General features: G+C 46.0%; 1 protein-coding gene across 3 annotated transcripts in view; it reads right to left on the reverse strand.

Moving 5' to 3' along the window:
* Positions 1–9,098, reverse strand: part of mfsd12a (major facilitator superfamily domain containing 12a) — a 52,432-nt gene extending 43,334 nt beyond the window's left edge. For 2 of the 3 annotated variants that reach the window (XM_072244332.1, XM_072244333.1), the window contains exon 1: positions 8,254–9,096. In XM_072244332.1, the coding sequence (XP_072100433.1) occupies positions 8,254–8,512 (259 nt within the window). In that variant the 5' untranslated portion in view covers positions 8,513–9,096. Of the gene's footprint in view, positions 1–8,253 lie in introns of all 3 variants that reach the window. The other variant, XM_072244334.1, reaches the window with a different exon arrangement.
* Between the last annotated feature and the right edge of the window lie 9,469 nt (positions 9,099–18,567).

An 18,567-nucleotide genomic window follows, 5' to 3' on the forward strand; every position in this document is an offset into this window, starting at 1 on the left:
AGCTCTTTACTTCATCCCTGCCCCTCCCATTTTCACCCATCACCTAGTGTTTCTCTCTCCCCTCCCCCACTTTTAAATCTACCCCTTAGCTTTTTTTCTCCAGTCCTGCTGAAGGGTTTCAGCCTGAAACGTCCACTGTACCGTCCCTCCCCCCCCAACAGATGCTTCCTGGCCTGCTGAGTTCCTCCAGGTGGGTGGGTGGGTGGGGGTGTGTGTGTGTCTGTTACAGCGGTCAAAGAAGAGGTTTAGTCAGAATGAACTATGCCAATTGAATCCGCCCAGCAGAGAAACACGAGATTCACACTCCAGTCATTAAAGAGTTTGTGCTGGTGTCAGTGGTGCATGCTGATGCCTAAATAACAATATCACTAAAAACACGGATTTCAATGACCTCAGAGATCCTGCAGATACTGGAAATCCAGACCAACACTAACACAAAATGCTGAAGGAATATAGGAGGCCAGGTAACACCTACTGAAAGAATCGAGGCTTACGGTTAAAGCTCTTCATTGGGACTCCTTAATTCAATAATCAAGGTTAACCAAGTGATGAAGCTTACCACTTGATGGAAAATAAATTACCAGTGGAAAATAAACAAGAGTAGGTTGCAAAAGTATCAAAACCAGAAACAGACAAACATCCCTGATGAAGATGGCGGAGTTTGTCATCGAAACATCGGTTATAATCGATACTTGTACCCAGCTGGAAGCCCAGAAAGAGTTTATTAGACAAATATATAACCCAGCCTCCGAGAGGACCACAACTTTGTTGTGGTTTGGAGGCTTTCATGCCTAAATGACCTGGAGAGCTGTGTTGGCTGGAGTCCAGGACTTTATGCTTTGGCTCTTTGTACAGTTAGCCATGCCAAACAGGTCAAAGGGTAGAGGACAGACTAAGAGTGATCCACCGGTCCTCCGGGTTCAGCTCAGAGCTAACAACCCTGACTGGTAGAACAAAACTGTTATGGAAACAGCGATGAAGAATCCTTCTACGTCTGAGTGTGACTGTAATCCTGAGACTCCACCTAGAGCTTGCATGGCTGACAGTAGCGAAAACCAAAAGGAAGCCACTGAAACGATGAAGGAAGCCCTGAACACTGCCAGAAATGGAGGAGCTTCATCAGGACATCAGGATGGAGGGTCAGTATTGGGACCGCTACTTTTCACTTTGTTCGTCAATGATTTGGATAATGAAATTGATAGCTTTGTGGCAAAGTTTGCGGATGATACGAAGATAGGTGGAGGGGTAGGTTACGCTAAAGAAGCAGTGCGATTGCAGCAGGACTTAAGACAAATTGGAAGAATGGGCAAAAATGTGGGAAATGGAATGCAGTGTAGAGAAATGTATGATATTGGTAAAAGGAACAATAGTGCAGACCATTATCTAAATGGAGAGAAGGTTCAAACATTAGAGCTGCAAAGGGACTTGGAAGTCCTCGTACAAGAGTCCCAGAAGGTTAATTTACACTGTGACTTTATGGTAAAGGCGGCAAATTGAATGTTGGCATTTATTTCTAGGGGAATAGAATATAAAAGATCGCTGGGCAATAAAATGGACGAGTTGACAGCGCCAGCCAGGAGTCAGAGCACATTTCGGGAGAGCAGTGTTATATGTGTTTTACTGAAACGTGGCTGCACGTGGACATATCTGACCAAAGCGTTTCCATGGAGGGCTTCCAGACCATTCGGGCTGACCGGAAGTGTACTGAGAGCGGTAAGCGTAAAGGAGGGGGGCTTGCTATTCTGGTTAGATGGTGCAATCCTGCTCATATCACGATCAAGGAACGTGTTTGTAGCCCAGATATTGAACTTTCTGCTGTTGGACTCTGGCCATATTCCACCGAGATACAACACTGGGCGTCATGGGAGGACGTTCCTGCCTGTGGCCATCGAACTTTGCAGCTCCTCCTGTGGAGGGTCAGACACCCTGAGCCAATAGGCTGGTCCTGGACTTATTTCCATCTGGCATAGTTTGCATATTGTTGTTTGATTGTTTGTGGTTCTGTATTGCTATATTTATGCTCTATTCTTGGTTGGTGCAGCTGTAACAAAACCCAGTTTCCCTCGGGATCAATAAAGTATGTCTAAAAGCAAGGAGATAATGCTGAGGCTTTATAAGACACTAGCTAGGTTGCACTTAGAGTATTCTCAACTGTTTTGGGCCCCATTTCTCAGAAGGGATGTGCTGTCTTTGGAGAAAGTCCAGGGGAGGCTCACGGGGATGATGCCGGGAATGAAGGGGTTAACATATGAGGCGCGCTTGGCAGCTTTAGGCCTGTACTCACTGGAATTTTAGAAGAATGCGTGGGGGGAATCTCATTGAAATCTACCGAATGTTGAAAGGACTAGATAGGATGGACGTGGAAAGGATATTTCTTAAGGTGGAGGTATCCAGAACTAGCAGGCACAGCCTCAAGATTGACAGAGGTAGGGAGCAATTTTTTTTAAAACCAGAGTGGTGAATCTGTGGAACGCTCGTGGGTATATTTAAGGCAGAAGTTGACAGCTTCATGATTGGTCAGGGCATAAAAGCGTATGGCGTGAAGGCAGGTGCATGAGGTTGAGTGGGATCTGGGATCAGCCATGATGGAATGGTGGAGCAGACTCGATGGGCTGAATGGCCCGATTCTGCTCTCACGGACCTTCTTTGCTGCCCTAAACACCAGTGGCATAATGGGCAGTGAACTAATATAGCCAGAGTTTCAGATACCAGTGTGAAAACTACCAGAAGCAGTTTGTAGAAAGCGAGCTGTATCGCAATTTTCCATTAACTAAAACGCCATATGCATGTGCAGCAACAAAATGACACTGGGGAAATAACATTGTGGGTTGATTTATTTACTTTATTCTTCCACATCCACTTCAAAGTTTAGTCCTGATGAAGGGCCTGGGCCCGAAACGGTGACTCTTTATTCTTCTCCACAGATGCTGCCTGACCTACTCAGCTCCCCCAGCATTTTGCGCGTGTTACTCAAAATTCTGGGTGGTGATATGAATTTGGTAAGGGCGAATTTCCTTAACCTGAACAGCTGTAACACAGGGATATCATTTAAAATGGGAATGAAGACTGTTACTCAAAAAAAAAATTAAGGTATATGAAATTATACAAGTTGCAATGTCACTTCCAGTTCCAGGTGAACTGCCCACATTGCAGCCTGGGAACTGAAGTTCTTTATTATGTACACACATAATAACAGTGACCACTGTCCAAGCCCAGCTTTGCTGTTTTCCAAAAACGCTTGGGCAACACGCTAACTTAGTGATTTAGTCTCTGAGATACAGCTCGGAACAGGCCCTTCAAGCCACACTGCCCAAAGCCACCTATTTAACCCTGGCCTAACGACAGTCCATCTCCCCAACCACTGAGCACATCTACATGGAGCACCGTCGCAGGAAAGCAGCATCCAAAGACCCCATCATCCAGACCACGCTCTCTTCTCGTTGCAGGCATCAGGGAGGAGGTACAGGAGCCTCAGGACCCGCATCCATCAGGTTCAGGAACAGTTACTACTCCCCGACCATCAGGCTCTCGAATCAGATGAGATAACTGCATTCAGTGTCACTCAACCCAACAGTGAACTGATTCCACAACCGATGGACTCCCTTTCAAGGACTCTACAATTCATGTTCTCAATATTTATTGCTTATTTATTCATTATTATTACTATTTTTGTCTTTTTCTATTTGCACAGTTCGTTGCCTCTTGCACACTGGTTGTCTGTCTGTCTTCACGTGCAGCTTTCCTTTGATTCTATTGTGAATCTACTGCAAATTCCCTCAAGAAAGTAAATCTCAGAGCACATATGTTATATGTACGCTGGTTATAAATACATTAACTTTGAATGCTTTGAACTTTGAAAGTGAGTACAGAAGTGAGTGCGCGACAGCAGCGCGCGCGGCCTCTCCAGTGATGATGTCTGTTATCTGTCAAGTAGGGGACTGTGCACAATCCTGATTTGATGGAGACAGACGTGAGAGTACGGAGGAACATCTGGAGAAGCTTCTGAAATGCCCGCTTCGCTGCCGCTGCTACTGTGTGGTAACCGGAATCTCCGGAGCAGAAGGCCCAGAATCCTCGGCTTTGTGTGTTTCAGCGGCCAGGGAGAGGTCGAAGGCGCTCGGCAGAGGATGGCGCTCGGGAGGCTGTATCGGAGGGGCTGGTCGGAGGCTCGAAGTTTTCGGACGGATGGACTCAGTGTCGGCTGTGGTCGGCTGCTTCCGAGGTATCAGCAAGTTGACGGTGCCTGGAGGTTTATGGCAGGGAGCTTCTCCCTTTTGCCGCCTGCTATCGGGGACTTGGGAGTCGATCGGGATTTGAGACTTTTTTTTTTTACTGTGCCCATGGTCTGTTCTTTATCAAATTATGGTCTTGCTTTGCACTGCTGTAACTATATGTTATAATTATGTGGTTTTGTCAGTGTTAGCCTTTGGTCTGTACTGTTTTCTGTGATATCACTCCGGAGAAACATTGTATCATTTCTTAATGCGTGTATGCATTTCTAAATGACAATAAAAGAGGACTGAGTGTTCTCATAATCTAAAAAAAAGTTGTGTTCAGTGATGTGATGAGTTATGTTATCCCCGCTGATTGGGGGTTACTAACTGTTCCTGAACCTGCTGGTGTGGGACCCGAGACTCCTGTATCTCCTTCCTGATGGCACAGGGAGCATGGCCTAGATGTTTTCTTGTGGTAGGGCTCTCCCTAGATGTGCCCAACGGTGGGGAGGGCTTTTCCTGTGATGGACCGGGCCATACCCACTACTTTTTGTCGGCTTTTCCGCTCTCGGGCATTGGCACAAGGCTGTGATGCAACCAGCCAGGATACTCTCCACTGTAGCACCCATAGAAGTTTGTCAAAGCTTTAGATGACATGCCAAATCCGGGCAAACTTCTAAAAAAGCAGAGGCACTGCCGTGCTTTCTTTGAAATGGCATTAATGCACTGGACCCAGCGTGCTGCTGCCAACACCCCACCAAGCACCTACCAATCTAAAATAAAGCGTGCCTTGCACATCTCCTTTCAACTTTAAAGCCGGGGTTCCCAAACTGGGGTCCACAGGCGCCTTGCCCAGTGGGATCGGTCCATCGTGTTTCCGCCTGCGGCGTCGTAGGAGATGGAGCGGCAGGATCTCGCAGCAGCGGATATAGGGATGGAGGTCCCTGTAGTCGAGCAATCGCGCTCTCTCAGTGGTGGAGAGTGTTTGCTGCCTCAATTCTCGAGTTGCGGATTCTCCCAATAAAAAGCGACACGGCAGACCGTATCACCGCACCAGCGACTGCCCTTTCGCTGTGAAACCGGTGACATCGCTATCTTTTGTTAGTGAGAGAGAGAGAGAGAGAGCCTGTGACATATCAAACTGTCAGGTAAACAACAGTCTTTGTTGACTGCAGATCATGGTCTCTCGTTGGGTGATTTGCTGTTGCTTGCTGGGTGGTGGGCACTGATGCTTTTGGCTGAAATGAGTGGGGGGGATGGTCTGCTGCTGCTTGCATGATGGAGGAGGGCTTTATGGTTCTAACTTTTTTCTGTCATTCATTCTTTTGGGATTCTTCTGTTTTTTGTGGACGCCTGAGAAGACAAGAACTTCAGGTTGCCTACTGTATACATGCCGATAATACAAACGTTTGTAAATGGAACCATTTGAAAAAAGGTTGGGAACCTCTGCCTAAAAGCTAAACCTCTAGCATTTGCACATTTACACCGGGAAAAAGGCTACCTATCCTATCGCCATCTTTAATAATTTAATATTTTTCTGTCAGATCTCCTCATCAACTTACAGTTACAACAATCCAAGTTAATCCACTCTCTCCTTATAAGTAATGCTCTCAAATCCAGGCAAAACCCTGTCAAATAAGATTGGCTAACTCTTAAATGACTCTTCACCTAATACCTCAACTTAACACCATACAAGCAACACGTTTTACAAAGTGAACAACTTCACCCACTAGTTCAGGGGACCCCAACCCTTTTTTTATGGCATGGACCAATACATTTAAGCAAGGGGTCTGTGGAACCCCTGCTATTTGAAAGACTCACTGAGACACTTTATCAACTCAGTCATTCCCTGTACATGCTGAGGACTTTGGGCCTTAAAAGGGAAGGATGTCATGTGAGTTTGTTTTGTTCCCAGTTCAAGCACTGGTCAGTAAGTAACACAGCTCAGAAGCAGGCCATTCAGCCCATCTCATCTGTGCCCACCTCATTAGGCCCATTTGCCTATGTTTGTCCCATATGCTTCCAAACAATTTCCATCATCTCTTCTAACACATGTATTTAAGGTGAGAGGGGGTCATTTCAAAGAAGATGGGAAGGGCAAGTTTTTTTTATATATATATATACACACACACACAAAATGATGGGTGTCTGGAATGTGCTGCCTGGTGGTGGTGGTAGAGGCAGATACACTAGAGACTTCAAACAGACAATTAGATAGGTACATGAATGAAAGGAAAATGGAAGGATGTAGATATTGTGCAGGTAGAAGGAATTAGTTTAATTGGCCATTTGATTACTAATTTAATTGGGCAGCATGGCAGTGTAGTCGTTAGCACAACGCTTTACAGTACAAGCGACCTGGGTTCAATTCCCACCGCTGCCTTTAAAGAGTTAGTACGCTCTCCTCGTGACTGCGTGGGTTTCCTCCAGGTGCTCCAGTTTCCTCCCACAGTCCAAAGATTAATTGGTTATTGGTTATTGTAAATTGCCCCGTGATTAGGCTAGGATTAAATCAGGGGATTGCTGGGCGGTGTGACTCAAAGGGCTAGAAGAGGTTATTCTGCGCTGTATCTCAATAATAAATAAATTGCGGGCTTGTTCCTGTGCAGTACCATCCTACGTTCTCTATGCACTCATCCTGATGTCTTTAAATATCGTTACTGTACCCGCCTCATCTACTTTCTCTGCCTTCCGGTTCCGTAGGGATACCAGCCCTGCATGAAAAAGTTCATGCAGAGGGCGGTGGTCGATGGAACCAGAAGACAGCACCGTAGCATAGTGTAAAGCACAGTACTGGCAACCAGGTCCAACTCCCCCGCTGTCTGTAAGGAGTTTGTACGCTCTCCCTGTGAACAGGTGGGTTTCCTCCCACAGTCCAAAGACCTACCAGTTGGTAATCGGTCATTGCAAATTGGCCAGTGATTAGGTTAGGGTTGCCGGGTGCCACCATTTGAAGTGCCTATTCAGCCTGTATCTCATTTCAGGAAGAATTTTTCAATAAATAAAATTGCCCCACAGGCCTTTTTGTAATAAATCGTTACCCTCTTCTCACTTTCAACCATTGCCCTCTACTTCCTGACTCAAGGATCAAGTTTATTCGACATACATCATAAATATTGGGAATGTGCTATGGTGTGCTGGCACAACATACACATCAACACAAGAGATTCTGCAAATATCAATGTAGTTACAAAGAAGGCAAGACAGCAGCTATACTTCATTAGGAGTTTGAAGAGATTTGGCATGTCAACAAATACACTCAAAAACTTCTACAGATGCACCATGGACAGCATTCTGATGGGCTGCATCACTGTCTGATATGGGGGGGGGGGGGCTACTGCACAGGACCAAAAGAAGCTGCAGAAGGTTGTAAATTTAGTCAGCTCCATCTTGGGCACTAGCCTACAAAGTACCCAGGACATCTTCAGGGAGCGGTCTCTCAGAAAGGCAGTGTCCATTATTAAGGACCTCCAGCACCCAGGGCAAGCCCTTTTCTCACTGTTACCATCAGGCAGGAGGTACAGAAGCCTGAAGGCACACACTCAGTGATTCAGGAACAGCTTCTTCCCCTCTGCCATCCGATTCCTAAATGGACTTTGAACCCTTGGACACTACCTCACTTCTTTTAAATACACAGTATTTCTGGGTTTTTTTGCACGTTTTTATATCTATTCAATATACGTATACTGTAATTGATTTATTTATTATTATTTTTTCTCTGCTAGATTATGTGTTGCATTGGACTGCTGCTGCTGCTAAATCAACAAATTTCACGTCACATGCCGGTGATAATTCTGATTCTGATTCCACAGTAACACACAGAAAATACTGGAGGAACTCATCAGATCGGGTATCATCCATGGGGAGGAATAAAGAGCCAACAATTCGGATTTCTATATTTCTATGAGTTTACACATCTCCAGAAGGTCATCCCACACGGTCCAACGAATAAGTCCTACTATGCCCAACCTCTCCGTTAACCTCTCGAGTCCCGGTATCCGGGTTAATCATTGACCCCCCCCTTTTCCAACTTACTCACCCACAAGATGCCACGTCTTCCTCTTGCCGTAGTGCCCGCAGCCCCGAGTGCGGTCGGACTCGTAGCCGATGAGCGGGGTACAGAAGCCGTCCGCTATCTGCCCGATCAGCAGGAGGATGCCCGCGTTGTAGTTGTTGATGGCCAGCACCGAGTGGTAGAACACCAACAGGTAGGTGAACCACATGGACGCGCACAGGTCATTGAGAAAGTGCCCGACCGCGTAGGACAGGCGGGCGCAGAGGGGTAACGATTCGGCCATGGTACTACCGTACAGCGCTCCGGCAAATACAGTCAGCCCCGCAGCGCCGAAGCCGGGGATCCGCCGCCCTTCACTGCCCCACCGACCGACTCACAAAGAGTCCCGAAGCCGACCAGCCCCGGACCTGTCACACGCCGCCGCGCCGAGACATTCCCCGTGGCCAGCCGCACGCCCCGTGGCATCAACCCGCAATGGGCCGTGCCTCTCCTTTCCTCTTCGCACGGACCGGCCGGCCGGATCATGTGAGTCGGTGAGGCACTGGAGAGGAACACGGGGGTGGGTTCCTCCTTTCCCGCAGCCCAATGGGTGAGGAACCGGGGCGGAGCCTCCGCCGGCTTCCCGGTTTTCGGGCCGACGGAGGCAGGAGCTGCTGCAGTCTGCCTTACCCGGACCGTAGGGGGGAGAGAGAGAGGGAGGGCCCGCTACTGATGAATGAAATTGTCCATCTCACACGTTCACTCTTTATTCCCCTCCATAGGTGCTGCCCGACTTGCTGAGTTCCCGCAGCATATTGTTCTGGATTTCCGGCGTCTGCAGATTCCCTTGTGTAGGAGAGGGTGCGGGGTGGTTGAAACCTGGTTGCCCGTCACACCGTTCCACCTCAGGAGAGATCCAGGAAGTAGATTCATAGTATTTTCACTTGCATTTTACATTTTGACACAATTTTGCAAAACGCTGTCATACAGGCTGTTCCCGGGTAACGCCTCTGACCAGAAAAAAACCACAAGAAAATTCACGTCATGTGGTAAAAGTAGAATCCGTGTCCACTACTGACGACCCGCATCTCCCCCCATTTCCTAGACATCCACCCTCACTCCATTTTCCCACTCTCTTAATTCCTCTTGTCCTTCTATTGACTGCCTGTGGTAGCCACGCTTCCACAGTGTTGCAATTATTGGCATCAAGGCTGATAAAGTAATTGTAATATCAATATGTTAACGGGCCACACGCAGCTGAGAAGCTGGCGACCAAGGGTGGATTTATGTGGGACACATGATTCCAGAAATGGTGCAAGGGCAAGCAGGTAGCCTTCTATAAGTATCTCTGGCAGAGACCCTCATCCTTGACCATACCTTCAGGAGGTGGTGCAAAGGAAGGCGGCATCCATCGCCAAGGACTCTCACCATCCGAGACAAACCTACCTCGTTTCTACCATCAGGGAGGAGGTACAGAAGCCTGAAGTCCCAAACTCAATGATTTGGACCAGCTTCTTCCCCTCTGCCATCAAATTTCTGAATACTATCTCATTACTCCATTTTTACACTATTTTAGAAACATAGAAAATAGGTGCAGGAGTAGGCCATTCGGCCCTTCGAGCCTGCACCACCATTCAGTATGATCATGGCTGATCATCCAACTCAGAACCCTGTACCAGCCTTCCCTCCATACCCCCTGATCCCTTTAGCCACAAGGGCCATATCTAACTCCCTCTTAAATATAGCCAATTAACTGGCCTCAACTGTTTCCTGTGGCAGAGAATTCCACAGATTCACCACTCTCTGTGTGAAGAAGTTTTTCCTAATCTCGGTCCTAAAAGGCTTCCCTTTTATCCTCAAACTGTGACCCCTCGTTCTGGACTTCCCCAACATCGGGAACAATCTTCCTGCGTCTAGCCTGTCCAATCCCTTTAGGATTTTATACATTTCAATAATATACCCCTCAATCTTTTAAATTCCGAGTATAAGCCTAGTCGATCCAGTCTTTAATCATATGAAAGTCCTGCCATCCCAGGAATCAATCTGGTGAACCTTCTTTGTACTCCCTCTATGGCAAGAATGTCTTTCCTCAGATTAGGGGACCAAAACTGCACACAATTTTGTAATTTATAGTAATTTTATGTCTTTATGCGGCAATGCCACAAATTTCATGTCATATAAATCAGTAATAAACCTATTTCTGGGGATGCTCCAGAATAAATTGCGTGGAATGATACATCACAATTGTAATGTAGACTCACAATTTGCTTACAATGAACCCCTACGAACACTGCTGTCAAAACAATCAATTAATCAGCAATCTTAATTAGTGCTGAATATTGGCCAGGAGTTTATTGATTAGCCCTATCGGTCACATGTACATTGAAATGCGCTTTATGCGTTAATGACTAACACAGTCGGCAAATGGGTTGGGCACCCACAAGCCAAGTCTTTGGGTATCTTTAAAGCGGAGGTTGATATGTTCTTGATTAGTATGGACATCAAAGGTTACGAGGAGAAGGCAGGAGAATGGGGTTGAGAGGGATAATAAATCAGCCATGATGGAATGGCGGAGGAGACTTGACAGGGCAAATGGCCTAATTTTGTTCCTATGTCTTATGGTCTATGTGTTGCCACTCTTCCAGCGCCAACAATACATGCCCACTACTAACTGTAACTTGTACATCTTTGGAATGTGGGAGGACACCGGAGTACCAGGAGGAAACCCATACAGTCAAGAGGTGAATGTACAAACTCCTTACAGACTGGGGGCATTGTGGGGGGAGTTTAATCCCAATCACCGGCACTCTACCAATATCTTCAACCTTTCGCTCTGGCAGTGCGGTACCCACCTGCTTCAAGCAGGCTTCACTCGTACCAGAGCCCAAGAAGAGCATGGTAACCTGCCCCAATGACTATCGCCCGGTGGCACTTCCACCCACAGTGATGAAGTGTTTTGAGAGGCTGGTGTTGAAGCATATCAGCTCCTGTCTGAATGGCGACTTGGATCCAGTCCAGTTTGCCAACCGAAGCAACAGGTTCACAGCGGACGCCATCTCATTGGCTCTTCACACAACCCTGGATTACAGCTCAGCTTTTAATACAATCATCCTCTCAAAACTGATCAGTAAACTCCAGGACCTGGGCCTCAATACCCTCCTATGCAATTGGATCCTGGATTTCCATACTTGCAGACCCCAGTCAGTCTGGATTGGCAAAAACATCTCCTCCACGATCTCCATCAGCTCAGGAGCACCACAGGGATGTGCTTAGCCCCTGCTCTACCCACTTTACACCTATGACTGTGTGGTTAAGTGCAGCACCAACATCATATACAAGTTTGCTGATAACACCATTGTTGTGGGTGTGATGAATCAGCATACAGGAGGGAGATTGAAAATTGGTCTGTGTGGTGTAATAACAACAGCTTCTCACTCAATGACAATAAAAACAAGGAACTGATTGTAGACTTCAGGAGAAGGAAACTAGAGATCCATGAGCCAGTAATCATCAGAGGGTCTGAGGTGTTGAGGATCAGTAACTTTAAATCCTTGGAGGGTCACTATCTCAGAGGACCTGTCTTTGACCTATCATATAAATATAATTCTGAAGAAACCACGACAGTACCTCTACTTCCTCAGGAGTGTGTGGAGGTTCGGCATGTCATCACAAACCCCGGCAAAGTTCTATAGATGTGTGGTGGAAAGTCTGCTGACTGGCTGCATTTTGGCCTGGAATGGGAACACCAATACCTTTTAGCAGAAAATCCTACAAAAAGTAGTGGACAAATCACAAACAAGAGAAAATCTGCAGGTGCCGGAAATCCGAGCAACACACACAAAAAGCTGGAGGAACTCAGCAGGCCAGGCAGCATCTATGGAAAAAGGTGCAGTTGGCATTTTGGGCTGAAACCCCTCAGCAGGACTGGAGAAAAAATGCTGAGGAGTAGATTTGAAAGATGGGGGGAGGGCAGAGAGAAACACCAGGTGATAGGTGAAACTTGGAGGGGGAGGGACGAAATAAAGAGCTGGGAAGATGATTGATGAAAGTGACATAAGGGCATGGAGGAAAGTAAAAAAGAGGGGAGGGGAGGAGCACACCAGTGGGAGGTGATGGGCAGGCATGAAAACTACCAGGCCCTCTGCTCACTTCATCTGTCCTGACCATCAAGTACCCACATGTTCTAATCCCATGGGCCAAAACCAGCTCAGTCTCTTCCTATTCCTGGGTTGAAGAGCTTCTCCAGATACTTTCTAAATGCTAGTTCACTGCAAGGGTCACTGATCAGAAACATTAACTGGTTTCCCTCTCCACGGATACCGGTTGATTGATTGTGTCAGATTCCAGCATCTGCAATTCTATTACTAGATATTGTTGGCTTTGTGGCAAAGACGCTGCCTGGGTAAATTGTCCTTTGAGCATGGTGTGATTTTATGTTGGTCACCCAGTCACCACACACCTACATAACTTTTATCAGCAGTTCCTTTGCAAGCTGCTAACCATATCAGGATGGTGCACAATCAGCCCCGAATCCAACCAAGAAATGCTTATACCGAGGATGAGTTTTGCTTAAGCGTTTAAGCATTTAGCTTTATGTACATGTGATAAATAAACTTGAAGCTTGTCAACCTTCTCTCCCCCCACCCCTGCACTGGCCTTCTTATTCTAGCATCTTCTTGCTTTCCTTTCCAGTCCTGGTGAAGGGTCATGGACCGAAATGTTGTTGTTTATTTCCCTAGATGCTGTCTGATCTGCTCAGTCCCTCCAGCATTTTGTGTGCTTCTCTTAAAGTCACAGAATCACAGAAAAGTACAGCACAGAAACAGGCCATTCGGACCATCTAGTGCATGGTAACCATTCAAACTGCACAGGGACCATAGCTGTCCATACCCCCACCATCCATGTACCTATCCAAACTTCTCTTCAACGTTGAAATTGAGTTCACATGCACCACTTGTGCTGGCAGCTCGTTCCACACCCTCACGATCCTCAGAGTGAAGATGTTCCCCCACCCCCATGTTCCCCTTGAACTTTTCACCTTTCACCCTTGACCCATGATCTCTGGTTGTAGTCCCACACAACCTCAGTGGAAAAAGCCTATTTGCATTTACCCTATCTATACCCCTCATAATTTTGTATACCTCATTCAAATCTCTCAATCTTCTACGTTCTAAAGAATACAGTCCTAACCAATTCAATCTTTCCTTATAACTCAGGTCCTCCAGACCCGGCAACATCCTTGTAAATTTTCTCTGCACTCTTTCAACCTTATTTACGTCTTTCATGTAGGTAGGTGACCAAAACTGCACAGAATACTCCAAATTAGGCCTCACCAACGTCTTATACAACTTCAACATACCATCCCATCTCCGGTACTCAATACATTGATTTATGAAATGGAATGCTTGAAATCGGAAATGAACGCACGTCAGATGAGAAGAAAATTTAAAAAGTTATGTAAGCAACTTAATTGAAAAAGGCTTCACGTGAATTTTCTTTGAACTGCATATTAATGGGTCAAGGGGTTCTGCTGTTGGAATTGTTACACAAGTAAATTCCATAATGGCAAAGTTACGTTGTCCAGGTTTCTTATTTTTAAAATAAGCACGCAACAACAATAAAATGCTTGAGAATCTCAGCAGGTCAGGCTACAGCTGTTTAGATGTTCACACTGAGTTAAGTTTGATTATTAACATTCGTGCATGTGACCTTTCCGCTAATTGTTGATTGCTTATGCTGTTGGCATTATTACACTCTAAATGATTACTTCAATCTAACTTTCCTTCGAAGATATTGCATGACACTGGCTCCATCAGCTTGAGGGGTCTGTTATCAGTATCAGCCACTTTACTCCACTATCAAAGTTGAATCTCTATCCCAAAAGATCTCTAGATTTCCTCTGGAAAACTCAAGAGATGCTGGAAATCCAGAACAAAGCACACAAAATGCTGGAGGAACTCAGCATATCAGGCAGCATCTATGAAGAGGAATAAACAGTCAACATTTTGGGCCAAGAAACTTCATCAGGACCAGAAAGGAAGGGGGAGGGGAAGGAGGACAAGCTAGAAGGTGATAGGTGAAGCCAGGTGGGTGGGGGGAGTAGGGGACAAAGTAAGAAGCTGGGAGGTGATAGGTGGGAAAGGTGAAGGGCTGGAAAAGAAGGACTCAGATAGGAGAGGAGAGTGGACCATGGGAGAAAGGGAAGGAGGATGGGCACCGGGGAGGTGATACACATGTGAGGAGAAGAGGTAGGAGACCAGAGTGGGGAATAGAAGAAGAGGGAAGGGAAAGGGGAAAAATTACCGGAAGGAGACGGATGTTCATGGCCTCAGGTTGAAGGCTACCTAAACAGAAAGTGAGGTCTAACTCCTCCAGCCTGAGAGTGGCTTCATCATGGTAGAAGAATCTGCATTACCCTCTATGAAGGAAAACGATCTGGGGCATTTAATTGTGGTATAAGTTGACAGAAATCCACAACAAACTAGTTAGAACTGACAAGTATATTGTTCAAGGAGGGAGTTTAATGCCAAAGAGGACAGCCACCATGTGCAGTATTTATCACCACTGGCTCAGAGCTCTGAAGAAATGGATTCAGTCCTGACCTCTAATGCTGTCTGTGTGGGGTTTGCATGTTCTCTTTCTGACTGTGCGGATTTCCCCCGTGTGATCTCTTCCACATACCGAAGACATGCTGTTTGGTTCGTTTCTATATCAGGTCACGATCTGACCAAGGTTCAAAGGAAATTTATTATCAAAGCACATGTATGTCACCATATACATCCCTGAGATTCATTTTATTGTGGACATACTCAATAAATCTGTAGAATAATAACCATAACAGAATCAGTGAAAGACCGCCCCAACTTGGGCATTCAATCAGTGTACAAAAAACAACAAATTGTGCAATACCAAAAGAAAGAAATAATAGTAGTAAATAAATACGCAATAAATACTGAGAATATGAGATGAAGAGTCCTTGAGAGTGAGTCCACAGGTTATGGGAACATTTCAATGAGGGGGTAAGTGAAGTTATTCCCTCTGGTTCAGGAGCCTGATGGTTGAGGGGTAATAACTGTTCCTGAACCGGGTGGTGTGGGTCCTGAGGCTCCTGTACCACCTTCCTGATGGCAGCAGTGAGAAGATAGCATGTCCTGGGTAGTGGGGGGTCCTTGATGATGGATGCTGTTTTCCTGTGACAATTCTCCATGTAGATGTGCTCAATGGTGGGGAGGCCCTTACCTGTGATGGACTGGGTCGTATCCACTACTTTTTGTAGGCTTTTCTGTACAAGGACCTTTGTGTTTCCATACCAGGTTGTGATGCAACAGGTCAATATACTCTCCACCACATATCTACAGAAGCTTGTTAAAGTTTTAGATGTCATGTCGAATCTTCACAAATTTCTAAGGAAGTAGAGGTGCTGCCATGCTTTCTTATGTGCTGGGCCCAGGGCAGATCCTCTGAAATGAATACATCGAGGAATTTAAATTTGCTGACCCTCTCCACCTCTGATCCCCCAGTGAGGACTGGCTCATGGACTTCCGGTTTCCTTCTCCTGAAGTCAATAATCATCTTGGTCTTGCTGATATTGAGTGAGAGGTTGTTGTTGTGGCACCACTCAGCCAGATTTTCAATCTCTCTCCTGTATATTGATTCATCACCACTTTTAATTTGGCAAACAGCAATGGTGTCATCGGCCAATGTAAACATGGTATTGGAGCCTTGCTTAGCCTCACAGTCATCAGTATAAAGTGGTATACTTGACACCAGGACCTGCTGATCATGGGTTCGACCTTTGGCCCTAATTCCCAGGACCTGCTGATCATGGGTTCGACCTTTGGGCCTAATTCCCAAGACCTGCTGATCATGGGCTCGACCTTTGGGCCTAATTCCCAGGACCTGCTGATCCTTGGTTTGATCTTTGGACCTTGTTCCCAGGACTCGCCAGTGATTCCCGGTGCCAATTTCATCAATAACCACAGGCACAGTCTAAAACCAGCAGCACGGTTTCTGAGTTCTGTCACAGGATGTGGTGCTCAGCTCTGCAGTTCCCTTCCGCAGTATACCCTGCCCCACAGCTCATGAGGTGACCGCAGCTTTCACTGCTAGTTAATCCTAGGAAGCCACAGAAGCCTCTTGACAAATGAATTTACTTAGGTAGTGCACCAGAGCAGGTTATTACGATATAGAACACAGAATGATACAGCACAGGAGTAGGCCCATTGACCCACAACGTTGTGCTGAATTTATCACATGAGTAATCAAGTGCTCAACTAATTATAAACACAAAAGAATTCTGCAGATGCTTGAAATCCAGAGCAACACACAAAATGTTGGAGCAACTCAACTGGTCCGGCAGCATCTATGGGGAGGAATTAAGTTGACATTATTCAAAAAGTATTTTAAAAACTTCTAAAGTAAAGTTATTATCATAGTACATATATGTCACCATATGCAACCCTGAGATTCATTTCCTTGTGGGCATACTCAATAAGTCTTCCATGGTCTTCTGTCCTCTCCTATCAGCTACCCCCTTCTCCAGTACTTTACCTCCTTCACGAACTACCCAGCTCCTTACTTCACCTCCTGCACCCAGTGTCACCCATCAGGTGCCACCTTCTACCTCTTCCTGCCCTCCCCACCCTCTTCCCTTCCTCCCCAGTCCGGATGAAGGGTCTGAAACATCGACCGTTCACTTTCCGCAGATGCTACCTGGCCTGCTCAGTTCCACCAGCATTTTGTGAATGTTGACTCCCCTCTCCCTTCCCCTTTTCCCCAGATGACTCCCCCTCCCTGCCCCCTTCCCACTCTCAGTCCACAATAGAGACCCAGATCAGAATCAGGTTTATCATCACTCACATATGTCATGAAATTTGTTTTTTTGCAGCATGAGTGCCATGTAATACATAAAATTACTACAGTAACTATGCAAAAGTCTTAAGCACCCGTGCTATCTATCTATATGTGTAGATCATGAAATTTCTTTTTGAGTGGCAGCAGTACAGTGCAAGGCATCAAAAATACCAAATTACAATAAAAAAAAGCAAATAGATAATGCAAAAGAGAAATAGCGAGATAGTGGTCATGGGTTCATAGATCTTTCAGAAATGTGGTAGCAGAGGAGAAGATGCTGTTCCTAACCTCCTCCCTAATGGCAGCAATGAGAACAGGGCATCTCCTGGATGGTGAGGGTCCTTAATAATGGATACCACCTTTTTGAGCCAAGCCTTTTCAAGTCGTCCTCAATGGTGGTGAGGCTTGTGCCTTGATGGAGCTGACTGAGCCTGCAGTGACTACAGACTCTTTACAATGCAGCCAGTCAGAATGCCCTCCATGGTGCATCTGTAGAAACTTGCCAGAGTCTCCTCAAACTCCTGATGAAGTTCAGCCACTGGAGTGCCTTCTTCGTGATTGCAAAGGATCATAAGATATAGGAGCAGAATTAGGCCATTTGGCCCATTGAGTCTGCTCCACCATTTCATCATGGATGATCCAATTTTCCTTTCAGCCCCAATGTCCTGGCTTCTCCCCGTATCCCTTCATGCCCTGACCAGTCAAGAACCTCTGTCAACCTCTGCCTTACATGTACATAAAGACTTGGCCTCTGCAGCTGCCTGTGGCAAAGAATTCCACAGATTCACCACTCTCTACCCAAGGGAATTCTAACTCATCTCCATTCTAAGAGGATGTCCCTCTATTCTGAGACTCTGTCCTCCGGTCTTAAGCTCTCCCACAACAGGAAACATCCTCTCCACATCCACTCTATCAAAACCTTTCATCATTCAATAAATTTGAATGAGGTCACCCCTCATTCTGAATTCTAGTGAATACAGGCCCAGAGCCATCAAATGCTTTTCATACAACAAACCATTCATTTTTGTGAACCTCATTTGAACCCTCTCCAATGTCAACACATCCTTTCTAAGGGGCCCAAAACTGCTCACAATAGTCCAAGTGAAGCCTCACCAGTACTTTATAAAGTCTCAACATTATATCCTTGCTTTTATATTCTAGTCATCTTGAAATGAATGCTAATATAGCATTTACCTTCCTCACCACAGACTCAACCGGCAAATTAACCTTTAGGGAATCCTGCACAAGGATACCCAAGTCCCTTTATGCCTCAGTTTTTTTTTGTATTTTCTCTCCATTTAGAAAGCAGTCAACCTTTTCATTTATTCTACCAAAGTGCATGACCATACACTTCCTGACACTGTATTCCATCTGCTATTTCTTTGTCCATTCTCCGAATCTAAGCCCTTCTGTGGCCTCTATACTTCCTCAAAACTACCTGCCCCTCCACCTATCCTCATATCATCTGCAAACTTTGCAACAAAGCCATCAATTCCATCATTGAAA

The sequence above is a fragment of the Mobula birostris genome, chromosome 26, assembly GCF_030028105.1.
Source record: "Mobula birostris isolate sMobBir1 chromosome 26, sMobBir1.hap1, whole genome shotgun sequence".
Taxonomy (NCBI): domain Eukaryota; kingdom Metazoa; phylum Chordata; class Chondrichthyes; order Myliobatiformes; family Myliobatidae; genus Mobula; species Mobula birostris.